Below are 14,964 nucleotides of genomic sequence, written 5' to 3'. Positions count from 1 at the left end.
AAAATAAGACACCCCCGATCCCCACGGTGGTCAGGGTAGAACGGGGGAACTGTAGTGTGACCGGTGGTGGCGGTGAAGGTCAGTTACCGCCGGAGGCGGGTGGCGATCCTGCAGACTATGGAAGCCGGTGAGTTGCCTAGCAACATCTGGAGGGCTACAGTTTGGAGACCACTATACAGTGGTCTCTAAACTGTAGCCCTACAGATATTGCAAAACTACAACTCCCAGCATGCCCAGACAGCTGTCACACTTCACTACAGTTCCACCGTTCTGCCCACCCACGGCGGTCAGGGCAGAACGGGGGAACTATATGTGACCGGCGGCGAAGGTCACTCTTACCGCCGGTGGCTTGCCCAGACAGCTGTTTGCTGTCTGGGTATGCTGGGATTTGTAGTTTTGCAACATCTGGAGGGCCACAGTTTAGAGATCACTGTCGGGTGGTTTCTAAACCGTGGTCCTCTAAATCTTGCAAAACTACAACTCCCAGTATGCACGAACAGCAAATGGCTGTCTTGCCATGCTGGGAGTTGTAGTTATACTACAGCTGGAGGTACACAACTACATCTACCAGCATGCCCTTCGGCGATCAGTACATGCTGGGAGGTTTAGTTTTGCAACAGTTGGAGGCACACTGGTTGAAAAATACTGAGTTAGGTAACAGAACCTAACTGAAGGTTTTCCAACCCTCCAGCATGCACGGTCTGAGAGTTGTAGAGAGTTTGCAAAAGCTGGAGGTTTGCCCCCCCTCCCCAATGTGAATGTACTGGGTACATTCACACGGGCGGGTTTACAGTGGGTCTCCTGCTTCAAGTTTGAGCTGCGCCAAATTTTCTGCTACGGCTCAAACTCCTAGCGGGAAACTCACTGTAAACGCCCCCCCCCCCACCCCTGCCAGTGTGAATGTACCCTAAAACACTACACTACACTAAACTACCACATAATAAAAGAATAAAAATGAAAAATTTATCGCACGGCACGGTTTCCAAAACGGAGCCTCCAGCTGTTGTAAAACAACAACTCCCAGCATTTACGGACAGCCACTGACTGTCCAGGCATGCTGGCAGTTTATCAACAGCTGGAGGCACCCTGTTTGGGAATCACTGGTGTAGAATGTCCACCCCTATGCAATCCCTAATTTAGTCCTAAAATGCGCATGGTGCTCTCTCACTTCGGAGTCCTGTCGTATTTCAAGGAAACCGTTTAGGGCCACATATGGGGTATTTCCGAACAAATTTGCATTTTGGGGGGATTTTTCTCCTTTTACCTCTTATGAAAAGGAAAAGTTGGGGTCTACACCCTGGTAGTGAAAAAAAATTTACACTAACATGCTGGTGTTGCCCCATACTTTTTATTTTCACAAGAGGTAAAACGGAAAAAATACCCCCAAAATTTGTAACACAATTTGTATGGAAATACCCCATTTGTGGGCATAAAATGCTCTGTGGACGCACTGTGTACATTGGTGATTAGCACAGGGGTGGCTGATTTTACAGCGGTTCTGACATAAACACAAAAAAAAAAAAAAAAAAATACCCCTCACGGAATGTGACAAGGGGTATAGTGAGCCTCAACACCCCACAGGTGTGTGACAAATTTTCGCTAAAGTTGGATGGGAAAATGAAAAAAAAAAGATTTTTTTTTAACTAAAATGCTGGTGTTAACCAAAATTTTTCATTTTCACAAGGGAAATAGGAAAAAAGCCCCCCCAAATTTGTAACCACATTTCTTCTGAGTAAGAACATACCCCATATGTGGATGTAAAGTACTCTGCTGGCGCACTACAATGCTCAGAAGGGAAAGAGCGCCATTGGGCTTTTGGAGAGAAAATTTGTCCGGAATTGAAGGCCACATGTAATGTATCAAGGGGTGCAGTGAGAATTTACACCCCACAGGTGTCTGACAGATTTTTGGAACAGTGGTCCGTGAAAAAGAAAAAAGTTATTTTTAATTTGCACAGCCCACTGTGCCAAAGATCTGTCAAACATCAGTGGGTGTAAATGCTTACTGCACCCCTTATTAAATTCTGTGAGGGGTGTAGTTTCCAAACTGGGGTCACATGTAGGGGGGTCCACAGTTCTGGCACCACGGGGGGCTTTGTAAACGCACATGGCCCCCGACTTCCATTCCAACCAAATTCTCTCTCTAAAAGCTCAATGGCGCTCCTTCTCTTCTGAGCATTGTAGTGCACCAGCTGAGCACCTGACATCCACACATGGGGTATTTCCATACTCAGAAGAAATGGGGTTACAAATTTTGGGGGGCATTTTCTCCTATTACCCATTGTGAAAATGTAAAATTTGGTGAAAAATCAGCATTTTAGTGGAAAAAAAAAATGTAATTTACACATCCGACTTTAAACAAAAAGTCGCCAAACACCTGTGGGATGTTAAGGCTCACTGTACCCCTTGTTACGTTCATTGAGGGGTGTAGTTTCCAAAAAGGAGATTTTTTAACACTTACCGTAAAATCTCTTTCTCGAAGGATCCATTGGGGGACACAGACCGTGGGTGTATCTTGCTGTCTCTAGGAGGTGTGACACTATGGTAATAAAAAAAGTCAGCTCCTCCCAGCAGGATATACCTGCCTTCAGGCTCTGAGCTAGTCAGTTTAAGTTCCAGAGCAATAGGAGGAGACTAATAGGTCAGGGAAAAAAAACCCAAACTGTCTGAGAATCAGAAGAAAAAACATAACTGAACACACCCTCGGACAGAGAACCAAAGGAAAAAACCCAAAAAGGGCGGGAGCTGTGTCCCCCAATGGATCCTTCGAGAAAGAGATTTTACGGTAAGTGTTAAAAAATCTCCTTTTCTCTATCGGCTCCATCGGGGGACACAGTCCATGGGACATACCAAAGTCGTCCCTTGGGTGGGCAGATAAGTAATCAGGCAGACGGCCGATCCACTGCCGCCTGCAACACTTTACGCCCCAGACAAGCATCAGCCAATGCGAAAGTATGAACCCGGTAAAACCTCGAGAAAGTGTGCAAAGACGACCAGGTAGCCGCCTTGCAAATCTGCGAGGCCGAGGCTCTATTCTGGAGAGCCCAGGATGCCCCAACAGAACGTGTGGAATGAGCCACAACCCTGAAAGGAGGAATCTTCCCCTTACAGCGATAGGCTTCCGAAATGGTGGACCGAATCCACCTAGAAATGGTGGCCTTGTAAGCAGGTTGTCCCTTGCGACGACCTTCCGTAAGAACGAAAAAGGAATCACACTGACGAAACGAAGAATTGATGGAGAGATAAGACCGAACAGCCCAAACTACGTCCAGCTTGTGTAGTAAGCACTCCCTAGGATGAGAATGAGCCGGGCAAAAGGACGGGAGGGCAATGTCCTCATTGAGATGAAAGGCTGAGACCACCTTAGGTAAAAAGGAAGGGTCTGACCGGAAAACGACCTTGCCCTGGTGGATCACCAGAAACGGAGAACGGCAGGAGAGAGCTGCCAATTCAGACACCCTCCGGATGGAGGTGATCGCCACAAGAAACGCCACTTTCCAAGAAAGGAGGCGGAGAGACACCTCTCTAAGGGGCTCAAAGGGTTCACCCTGGAGGGCACTCAGAACCAAATTCAAGTCCCAAGGAGGAGAGGGTGACCGATAAGGAGGAACAGCGTGCACCACTCCTTGCAGGAAGGTCCGGACATGAGGATTAGAAGCCAAGGGCCGCTGGAAAAGAACAGCAAGGGCCGAAACCTGACCTTTAAGAGAGAGACAACCCCAGTTCCAACCCCGACTGCAAAAAGGAGAGAAGACGGGGAACAGAGAAGGTCACCGGGGAGAAATCCTGAGCTTCACACCAACGAAAATAAGACCGCCACGTACGGTGGTAAATTCTTGCGGAGGAGGGCTTACGAGCCTTGAGCATGGTACGAATGACTTGGGAAGAAAACCCGTGGGCCCTCAAAACCGCAGTCTCAACCGCCACGCAGTCAAATGCAGCAACTGTAAATTGGGGTGGCAAAGAGGACCCTGAGAGAGAAGATCCGGGCGGAGCGGAAGGCGCAGAGAAGCGTCGTCCAGGAGCCTGACTACGTCGGCGTACCATGACCTTCATGGCCAATCTGGAGCTACCAGAATGGCGGGGACGTCCTCTGCCTTGAGCTTCCTCAGCACCCTGGGAAGGAGTGGAAGAGGAGGAAACAGATAAGGTAGGGCGAACCCCGCCCAAGGAATCACTAGGGTGTCCACGGCCAAAGCCTGAGGGTCCAGGGACTTGGACACAAACGGAAGGATTTTCCGATTGTGCCGGGACGCGAAGTGGTCCACGTCCGGAACGCCTCAGAGGTCGCAGAGCTGCATGAAGACCTCCGGATGAAGAGACCACTCGCCAGGATCGGGGGAGGACCGACTGAGGAAGTCCACTTCCCAGTTGAGCACTCCTGGAATGTGGCCGGAATCTTGCTCTCCGCCCAGGAGAGAATTTTGGTTACCTCGGCCATGGCTGCCGAGCTGCGAGTGCCGCCCTGTCGATTTATGTATGCCACGGCCGTGGCGTTGTCCGACTGAACGCGGACAGGACGGGCCTGAAGACGGGGCTCCCAATGAAGAAGACAAAGAAGGATCACCCGTAATTCCAATATGTTTATCGGAAGAAGGGTCTCCTGGGGAGACCAGAGTCCCTGAACCATCCAATCCCTGAACACGCCGCCCCAGCCCGACAGGCTGGCATCCGTCGTAACAACCTGCCAATGAAGGGGAAGAAATGACTGCCCTTGGAGAAGAAGGGGTGGGCGGAGCCACCAGAGCAGGGACTGACGGACCCTGAGAGGGAGGACAATCTGACGATCGAGGGACAGAGGAGATCTGTTCCATCTAGAGAGAATCGCCAGTTGGAGGGGGCGGTAATGAAACTGGGCAAAGGGTACGGCCTCCATAGTTGCCACCATCCGACCCAGGACTTCCATACAAGTGCGGATGGAGACTGATACCTGAGTCTGCAGGGAGCGGACCCCCTCCCGGAGCGCCAGTCCAGCAGAAGACAAATTCGGGCCGAGGCAGTGTCAAATCGAAGCCCCAGAAAGGTTACAGACTGGGTAGGCCGGAGGACTGACTTGTCCCGGTTGACTAGCCACCCGAAGAGAGTCAGAGTGTGGTCTCTGGTTGGAGCCTTGATGAGAAGGTCGTCCAGATAGGGTATCACCGAGATCACCTTCGACCGTAACAGGCCCATCACTGGCGCAAGGATCTTTGTAAAGACCCGAGGAGATGTGGCTAGACCGAAGGGGAGGGCAACAAATTGAAAGTGACCCTCCGGAACCGCAAAACGGAGGTACCGATGATGGCCCGGAAATATTGGCACATGGGGGTAGGCATGTCCACCGATGAAAGGAACTCCCCCTGTTCCAGGGACGCCACCACCGAGCGGAGAGATTCCATCCGGAAGTGGCGGATGAGAAGATGACGGTTGAGATGCTTGAAGTCTAGGATTGATCGCACAGAACAGTCCTCCTTGGGGACCACAAAGAGATTTGAATAGAAACCCCAAAAACGTTCCCTTGGAGGAACGGGAACGATCACCCCCTGGAGAAGCAGAGACTGGAGAGCCGCACGGAATTGCTTCGCCAGGGGAGGAGACCGGGGGGGCCCGGGATCTAAAAAAGCGTTCCCTCGGAAGGGAAGCAAATTCAATTTGGTAACCATTGGACACCAAGTCCCTGACCCAAGAGTCCTGAATGTGTGAGGTCCAGATGTCTCGGAAAAACAAGAGACGACCTCCCACCCACAAAGAAACTGCGGGTGGAGGCCTCACTTCATGCAGAAGTGGGTTTGCGGTTGCCCGATTTGGGCGCAAAACGGCTAGAGCGGTTGGAGTCCGACTTTCAAGACGAGCGTGCCCAGAACGAGGGAGCCTTCTTGTCCCACAAGGGCGCCTGTCCGGACCCTTTGCTGGAGCCAGAGGTCCGAAAGGAAAAAGACTTCCTTTGGGAAGTAGGGCGAGCCTTATTTTGAGGTAACAAGGAACTCTTACCTCCCGTTGCCTCAGAGATAATCTCATTAAGGTGCTTACCAAAAAGACGGCCACCCGTAAAGGGAAGTTCAGTGAGAGAACTTTTGGAAGTGGCATCCGCATTCCAAGCTTTAAGCCACATAGAGCGGCGGAGGGCTGCTAGGTGACCCACAGCAAAGGCAGAACAACGGGCTGACTGCATGGAAGCTGCGCACAGAAAGTCCCCAGCCTTGGAACATCGGAGAGCAAGCGCAGATAGGTCCTCTGGGGGGGATCCCCCTAAGATATCCTGATGGAGCTGTTGGCACCACTCCGACAGGGCCTTGGACACCCATGTCGAGGCGAAAATGGGAAGAAGAGAAGAGCCAGCTGCTTCAGTAGCGAACTTCGCTAAAGATTCTACCTTCTTGTCTGCGGGATCCTTGAAGGCTGCAGCATCCGCCAGAGGCAGTGTAGTCGCCTTTGAGATCCGGGAGATTGGTGGGTCCACAGAGGGAGGGGAAGCCACCTTAGCGACAAAGTCCTTGTCAAATGGATAACGTTCTTGAATTGTCTTGACTCCCGGGAATCTCTTGTCTGGATGTTTCCATGCGGATTCCAGAATGTCGTCGAAGTCAGCGTGAGTGCTGAACTTTTGTGGTGCTGGCCTAGCACGACTGACATCCGAAGATCCTGGGTCCTCCAAGTGAAAGGTGTTTCTTATGACTGTCACCAATGAGTTCACCGAAGCAATGGAGTCCCATCGGTCCTCTGGGTCAGATGCCGGTTCGGAAGCCTTGTCCACTAGTTCACCAGGGGAATGTGAATGAGTAGAGGCAGTTCTGGAGGGGGGCGATCCAGACCGGGTATGCGGCTCTGGCGTGGCAGAGCGGCGACTCCGAGAACGTCCTCTGGAGGAGCGACGTTTGTGCCCAGATGATAGGGGGGCGGGATCCGCGAGGGGAACACTCACATCTATCCGAAGACTCAATGGAAGATGGAAGAGTCAGACAAGGCACCCCTAGCGCGCTTGTGAGAGTGTGAAGTACGAAGAGACGAAGAGCGGGCCCTCTCAGAGGTCATGCGCAGGGAAGACCCCTTCAAGGCGAACACCATTTCGCGGGAGGCCTCAGCCACCGAACGGGAGACTTGGGTCAAGAAACCCAGGCTGGAGGAGCGGCTGAACCCACCGGTACTGAAGGGGCATCAGGGGGCACCAGGGGGTCTGGGGGAGCAGAGGAGCAGGCAGAGCAAGTGGGCTCAGCGGAGCCAGACATTTTGGTATTACAGTGCTTACAGATATAGTAAGTCACTGAATTCCCAGGTTTCTGTTTAGAGGGAGGAACAGCCCTGAGTACGGACAGTGGGGTAAAAAAAGAAGACAGGCACTTTCTCACCCTGATCTGTGTCCCCTGACAGCTGCAGTGAGGAGAACTCGCTCCGTGCAGCCAGATAGACTGAAAAAAAAAACAGCCAATAGGGAGGGAGGGGCGTGCCTGAAGCAAGGCACATAGCAACCGACCCCTACACATAGAAAATCACGCCCACGGCGCTGATTGGACGCTGCTTCTCGCCTCTGAGAGCGCCCCCGCCCAGTGGGTGGAGCTACAGACCAGCCGAAGAAGAACTGACATGGCGCCCGCTCCCTGTCCCGAGCGCACCTGCCTAGCTGTATATGCGCTCGGGGGAACGGAGCGGGTGGCCAGAACGCCGGCAGAGGCTAGGAAAATAAAAAACAGAAGACCTGGACTGGAGAATCCAGCCCATGTCCACCTCCTTCAGACACTAAGCTTAAACTGACTAGCTTAGAGCCTGAAGGCGGGTATATCCTGCTGGGAGGAGCTGACTTTTTTATTACCATAGTGTCACACTTCCGAGAGACAGCAAGATACACCCACGGTCTGTGTCCCCCAATGGAGCCAATAGAGAATTTTTTTTTTGCTGTTCTGGCAGCATAGGGGCTTCCTAAATGCGACATGCTCCCCAAAAACCATTTCAGCAAAATTTGCTTTCCAAAAGCCAAATGTGACTTCTTCTCTTCTGAGCATTGTAGTGCGCCAGCAGAGCACTTTACGTCCACACATGGGGTATTTTCATACTCAGAAGAGATGGAGTTAAAAATTTGGGGGGACAATCTCTCCTATTACCCTTTGTAAAAATGTAAAATGTGGGGAAAACCCAGCATTTTTGTGAAAAAAAATAAAAAATGTATTTACACATCCAAATTTAACGAAAAGTCGTCAAACGCCTGTGGGGTGTTAACGCTCACTGTACCCCTTGTTATGTGCCTTGAGGGGTGTAGTTTCCAAAATAATATGCCATGTGGGTTTTTTATTTTGCTGTTCTGTTACCATAGGGTCTTCCTAAATGTGACATGCCCCCCGAAAACCATTTCAGAAAAACTCACTCTCCAAAATGCCACTGTCGCTCCTTCCCTTCTGAGCCCTCTAGTGCACCCACAGAGCACTAAACATACACATGAGATATTTCCTTACTCGAGAGAAATTGTGTTACACATTTTAGGGTCATTTCTCTCCTTTTACCCCTTGTAAAAATTCACAAACTGGGTCTACAAGAACATGCAAGTGTAAAAAATGAAGACTTTCTCCTTCACTTTGCTGCTGTTCCTGTGAAACACCTAAAGGGTTAACACACTTACTGAATGCAATTTTGAATACTTTGAGGGGTGCAGTTTTTATAATGGGGTCATTTATGGGGTATTGTGAAAAATTGCTGCTGTACTTTGAAGCACTCTGTCTTCCAAAAGTAAAAACATGTCAACTTTATGATGCCAACATAAAGTAGACATATTGGCCCTCATTTACTATTCTAAACCCGACTTGTTTTGTCGGGTTTTTATGTCGCAGACATCGTGCGCCAGTCTGCGACACGATGCAAAAATTTTTCCCAACGGACCCAATGTGGATTCTCCCAAACCCGAAAAAGGGGCGTAACCTGACATTTCTGAGCTTTCCAACCCGAATTTGTTCAATTGTTGTGGATTTTTTCCCGACAACTCAGAGGAGTTGGAAACCAAGCCAAAAAGACGCACATGACAAACAGGATGCGACATAATAATAAATACCAGGGGAAAAAAGCAATCGGGTAAGAAAGCAACATAGACTTACAGCCCAATTTTCTAAGTAAATGAGGGCCATTGTATATGTGAATCAATATATAATCTATTTGGGATGTCCTTTTTCCATAAAAAAATAAAAATAAATGCTAAATTGAAAACATTTTCATCAAATTTGGGAATTTATCACCAAGAAATGATGCAAGTATCGCCAAAATTTTACCACTAACAAAGTAGAATATGACACGAAAAAACATTCTTGGAATCAGAATGAAAAGTAAAAGCATCCCAGAGTTATTAATGCTTAAAGTGACAGTGGTCAGATTTGCAAAAAAAGGTTGCGTCCTTAAGGTGAAAATGAGCTGCGTTAAGGACCAGGCCACTTTTCGTTTTTTCCTCCTCCTATAAGAGCTTGTTTTTTGCGTCACCAATGGTACTTTGTAATGACATCAATCATTTCATAACAAAATTTACGGCAAAGCAAAAAAAAAATGTGATATTGAAAAAAAAAAAAAACGCCATTTTGTACTTTTCTGTAAAAGTGACACCTTATCTTTATTCTGTAGGTCCATATGATTACAAGGATACCCAATTTATGAAGGTTTTATTTTATTTTACTACTTAAAAAAAATTATTATTTAAAATATAATTAAATATGTTTAAAATTGTCCTCTTCTGACCTCTATAACTTTTTTATTTTTCTGCACACCCCTCAAGGAACGTAACAAGAGGTACAGTGAGCCTTAACACCCCACAGGTTTTGACGACTTTTCGTTAAAGTTGGATGTGTAAATTATTATTTTTTTCTCTAAAATGCTAGTTTTCCCCCAAATTTTAAATTTTTGCAAGGGGTAATAGGAGAAAATGACCCCCACAATGTGTAACCCCATTTCTTCTGAGTATGGAAACACCCAATGTGTGGACATCAAGTGCTCTGCTGGCAAACTACAATGCTCAGAAGAGAAGGAGCGCCATTGAGCTTTTGGAAAGAAAATTAGTTTGGAATGGAAGTCAGGGGCCATGTGCATTTACAAAGCTCCCCGTGGTGCCAGAACAGTGGACCCCCCCACATTTGACCCCATTTTGGAAACTACACTCACAGAATTTAATAAGGGGTGCAGTGAGTATTTACACTCCACTGGCATTTGACAGATCTTTGGAACTGTGGGCTGTGCAAATGAAAAATAAAATTTTTCCTTTTCATGGACCACTGTTCCAAAAATATGTCAGACACTTGTGGGGTGTAAATGCTCACTGTACCCCTTATTACATTACATGAGGGTTGTAGTTTCCAAAATGGGGGGGGGGGGTCCCATTGTTCTGGCACTATGGGGGCTTTGTAAACACACGTGGCCTTGTAGCATTGTAGTTCACCCACAGAGCACTTTACATCCACATATGGGGTATGTTCTTACTCAGAAGAAATGGGGTTACAAATTTTGGGGGGCTTTTATCCTATTTTACCTTGTGAAAATGAAAAATATAGGGTAACACCAGCATTTTAGTGAAATTATTATTATTTTTTCATTTTTCCATCCAACTTTGAAGAATTTTCATTAAACACCTGTGGGGTGTTCAGGCTCACTATACCCCTTGTTACGTTCCCGTGAGGGGTGTAGTTTTCATAATGGGGTCAACATGTGGGTATTTCTTTCTTTTGCGTTTATGTCAGAACCGCTGTAAAATCATCCAAACCTGTGCAAATCACCAATTTAGGCCTCGAATGTACATAGTGCACTCTCACTCCTGAGCCTTGTTGTGCGGCCGCAGAGCATTTTACGCACACATATGGGGTATTTCCGTACTCAGGAGAAATTGCGTTACGTATCTAATGACCCCACCCCGGGGCATTTGCGCAGGGTGCCTGCTGATCGATATCAGCAGGCGGCAGGGACCGGAATTCCCACGGAATTAGGACCCAGGGTGTCATGACATAGCGGTATGTCATGGGTCCTTACGGGGTTAAGTACCAGGACACAAGAGCGTACCTGTATGCACTTCGTCCTAACGGTGTTAAAGGTATGATTAGCAGTTAAACATTGCTCTGCATCTGCATCCTTCTCCCTTAGAGTATTAGGGTATGTTCACACATGTGCATTTTTGTGCTGATTTGCTGCTGCAGATTTTGCTGCCCATTGACTTCAATGGGTCGCAAAATCTGCAGCAGAAAATACGCACATGTGAACATACCCTTACCGTTAATAAATAATGGGCGTACAGATCGTCCTCCTAAGGATGGTAGTCCCGATCAGCTCCACATGCCCTCCTCTATATAGTTCTATGGGAGAGACGTTCAGCAATCTTCGGCTCTCCCATACAGAGAAATGGAGGGGGGCGTGTCAGCCGCTGCTTCGTGCGGTGGTCGATACGCTCTGTTCCTGGGAAGAGCCGGGCCCCGTACAGGAGGTCGTGGGGGGTCCCAGCGGACCTGCTTGCTTGACTGGGATGTTCTTATTTATGACAGCAGAGTTTGTTACAAGAGAGCTCTGGTACACTAAATGAATCTGCAACTGTGTAAGCAGCACATTTACTAATCATTTCCATACCATATATGTAATGATTATGGTTAATGAATATCAATGTGTCCATAGCAACCTTTAGGTATGGAGGAGTTGGAGAGGTCTCACTGTACTTCCCATATTAAAACAATATGCAATCTCACCTTTTCCTTTTTGTGTTTATATTCCTTTTTTAGCTTGTGTTTTTCTTTGTGTTTTTTATGTTTCTGCTTCTTAGTGGGTTTATTCAGACTCCCTGATGAGTAAGTACTTGACATTAAAGGATCACCTGAAACAAGATGAATACATCTGAAAATAACAGTTTAAAATGCATAAAGGCAGCTGCCATCCACGTATACATTGTTGCCTTTTATAATTAACAGTGAGAAATAATTACAGAAATGTGTGCAAATGTTAAATCTTGGGTATGGTCTGTACTAACCAATCATATCCTGTATATTAATGGAGTAACATGCATTCTGGTATATAAATAGAGTATTTGGGAGATATCTTTCCCTAGCTAACTGGGCACATGGCACAATTGAATAGGAAAAAACCTATACTTACCCTCTAGCCTCCCACACCGCTGTCTCTGTGTGAACCCCTACTGTGCTGCACTTCCTTGTGCCTGTGTTGCAGAAAGACCTTCCTGCTCAGTCAAACAATGGCCTCAATTGTATCCTACCTCAGGCACTGACTGGCTGAGTGATAAGGCCTTGTGTGACACAGACATATGGAGATGCCGAAAAGCAGGGGACTGAGACAGTGGTGGCGATGGTGAAGTGAAATTAGTTTTTTTATTTTATTTTTTTTATTTTTTTTAAGATTCAGTATATAGAAAAGGGGAACAGAAGAGAAAAGCACAACTATGTGCCTTTAATCCTTAATAGTAATAATAATAGGAAGATGTCAAGGGTGCGCTCACCTTTCGTTGTTGTACTCAGAGCACAACATTATCAAAAGCCTATGTACCACTTCTGTGATTAAGTCACCGGGGTGCAGCCAGCAGCGATCCTGGCCTTCGGATTCCTAGGGACGGTCTTAAAGATACTCCGAAAAAATCATGTGGAGGCAGGCTTTCTACCTTTTTTTTTTCCCCAGAGTTTCTATATTTTTTTTTTTTTTTTTTAATAACGTGCCTAGAACACACAGATACATAGAAAAAAATTCTGGAATACCTTTCTAAACATTTTTCCATAAATTACTTCTATGTTGAAATGTGAAAACCTGAAGTTACAGACCCAAAGCCTGAGGCTAAAAAGGAGATTTTTCCTGCGAAGGCAGGAAGCAGGGAAGAACCTGCTGCTTCATAGGCATATTTCGCTAACAACTCAACCTTTTTGTCTGCAGGATCCTTGAAGGCAGCTGCATCCGCCAGCGGCAAAGTAGTAGCTTTAGAGAGGCGGGAAACCGGAGGATCCACCGACAGAGAGGAAGTCACTTTGGAAACAAGGTCCTTGGCGAAAGGATATAGCGCTTGGACTATCTTCAGTCCCTGAAACTTCTTCTCAGGGTGCTTCCAGGCAGATTCTAGAATGGCCTGAAATTCAGCGTGAGAGCTGAATACCTTGGGTGCTGGTCGGGCACGATGAAAGGATACTTCTGGAGCTGTGTCCAAAGTTCCTGGGTCCTCTAGGTTAAAGGTGTCTCTAATGGCCATAACCAATGAGTTCACCATGTCCACTGAGTTCGAACGGTTCTCCAAATCGGATGCCGAATCGGAACCCTCGGCCGCTAGCTCTCCAGGAGAGTGCGAACGAGTGGAGGCAGCCCTGGAAGAGGGAGACTCCGACCTGGTACATGGCTCAGGAGAGCCAGAGCGGCGACCACGGGAACATCCTCTGGAAGAGTGACGCGTGCGGCCTGAAGAAGTGGTCGGGCGAGACCTGCAAGAGGAACGCCCGTGTCTACCAGAAGACGCGGGGGACGAGTCAGAGGAGACACCCCTATTACGCTTATGCAAAGCATAGGGAGAAGGGGAACGGAACCTTTAGAGGGCCGGTGAAGGGTAGACCTCTCCAAAGCAGTCACCACAGAACGGGAGACCTGTGCCAAGTCGGATATAGACTGGGAGAGGGAGGAAACCCAGGCTGGAGGGGCGACCGAATCCACCGGGTCTGAGGGGGCACCTGGGTTAGAAATAGCAGGGGGGTCTGGGGGAGCAGTGGAGCAGGCAGAATAAGTGGGTTCAGCAGAACCTGACATTTTTGCAGAGCAGTTTTTACAAGCGTAATGGTTAATTAATATTCCCGATATCTGCTTAGAGGGAGGAACAGTTCTGGGCACTGACATGACAAAAAAAAATTAACAGTCTCACCCAAGTCTGTGTCCCAAGGCAGCTGCTGTGAGGAGAACTCCGCACTGTGCTGAGGGAAGAAGAAGAGACGCCGGCCAGTAGAAGGAAGAGGCCGGGTCAGGGCTAGGAGTTCTGTGATTGGCCCCTGCACGGCCCAAGCACGCGCACCGCGCTGATTGGTGGCCATTTCGCGCTACCGAGTCGCTTATGCGGCCAGGTGGGCAGAGCTAGCATCCGCCGGGTCGCCGAAGGATACTGCGGGATTCACTTTGTAATGGCGCACGCTCCGAACCCCGAGTGCACACGCCGCCAGCAGTGAGTTCTGTGCGCCCGGGGACGGAGCGGGCAAAGTGCTGTCGGCAGCCACGGCTGCCGAAAGTGAAAGTAAAAAATGCACCCGCCCGCAGAGAGAAGCCTGCGGCGCGTGCACTATAAAGAACACACACACACTTAAAGTGCCCCCTTACTACACACACACTTAATAAAGTGCCCCCTTACTGTGCTTGTACTGTAGCCACTGCTCCCCCAATAATAAAAAACAATTCCCCTGCAGGGAAATAAGATAACTCAGGCCAGCCCCAGCTTCTGCAGGATAGGGCCAAAAACAGAGGGTCTCCAGCTGTTGCAAGACCTAGGGAGAAAAAAGATACTCCCCTCATGCTGAAGAACTTACCTAAAGAAGTCTTCAGACTGTAGTCTTCAGTCAGCCTTTTCACCTGCGGCAAGCCAAGCTCATAGCGAGAGGAACAGGGAGGTAGGGGGACCCGGACCCATGAGGTACAACCCCAAGCGCTGACCGATGGCGAGAGGGGGTTAACAGTACATCCAAGATGCCTGCCACCTCTCGCAATGGGGAAACAGTGAACATTGCGTTCCTGAGTCCCCACCTGAAAACAGAAATAAAAAGGAATAAAAAACTAACACATTCCCTAAACCTAAGAAAATAAAAAATAAAAATATGAGACTTGGTCTGGAGAAAACCAGACCATGTCCACCTCCTTAAGACACTAAGCAAAAACTGAATTGCTCAGTGGCCTGGAGGCGGGTATATCCTGCTGGGAGGAGACGACTTTTTGGTTACCATAGTGTCAACCTCCTAGAGACAGCAGCATATACTCAGAGTCTGTGTCCCCCAATGGAGCCGATAGAGAAATACCAATATATTCT

General features: G+C 48.2%; 1 protein-coding gene across 4 annotated transcripts in view; it reads right to left on the bottom strand.

The window, feature by feature from the left end:
• GPATCH1 (G-patch domain containing 1) overlaps window positions 1–14,964 on the bottom strand; it is a 193,707-nt gene that overhangs the window by 10,260 nt on the left and 168,483 nt on the right. For all 4 annotated transcript variants that reach the window (XM_056525751.1, XM_056525752.1, XM_056525749.1 and 1 more), the window contains one exon: window positions 11,666–11,790. In XM_056525751.1, coding sequence (XP_056381726.1) covers window positions 11,666–11,790 — 125 coding nt within the window. The remainder of the gene's footprint in view (window positions 1–11,665; window positions 11,791–14,964) is intronic.

This window comes from Hyla sarda, chromosome 6 (genome assembly GCF_029499605.1).
Source record: "Hyla sarda isolate aHylSar1 chromosome 6, aHylSar1.hap1, whole genome shotgun sequence".
Lineage (NCBI taxonomy): Eukaryota > Metazoa > Chordata > Amphibia > Anura > Hylidae > Hyla > Hyla sarda.
Note: the sequence above shows the minus strand (reverse complement) of the source record. Positions and strands in the feature narration are given on the sequence as shown.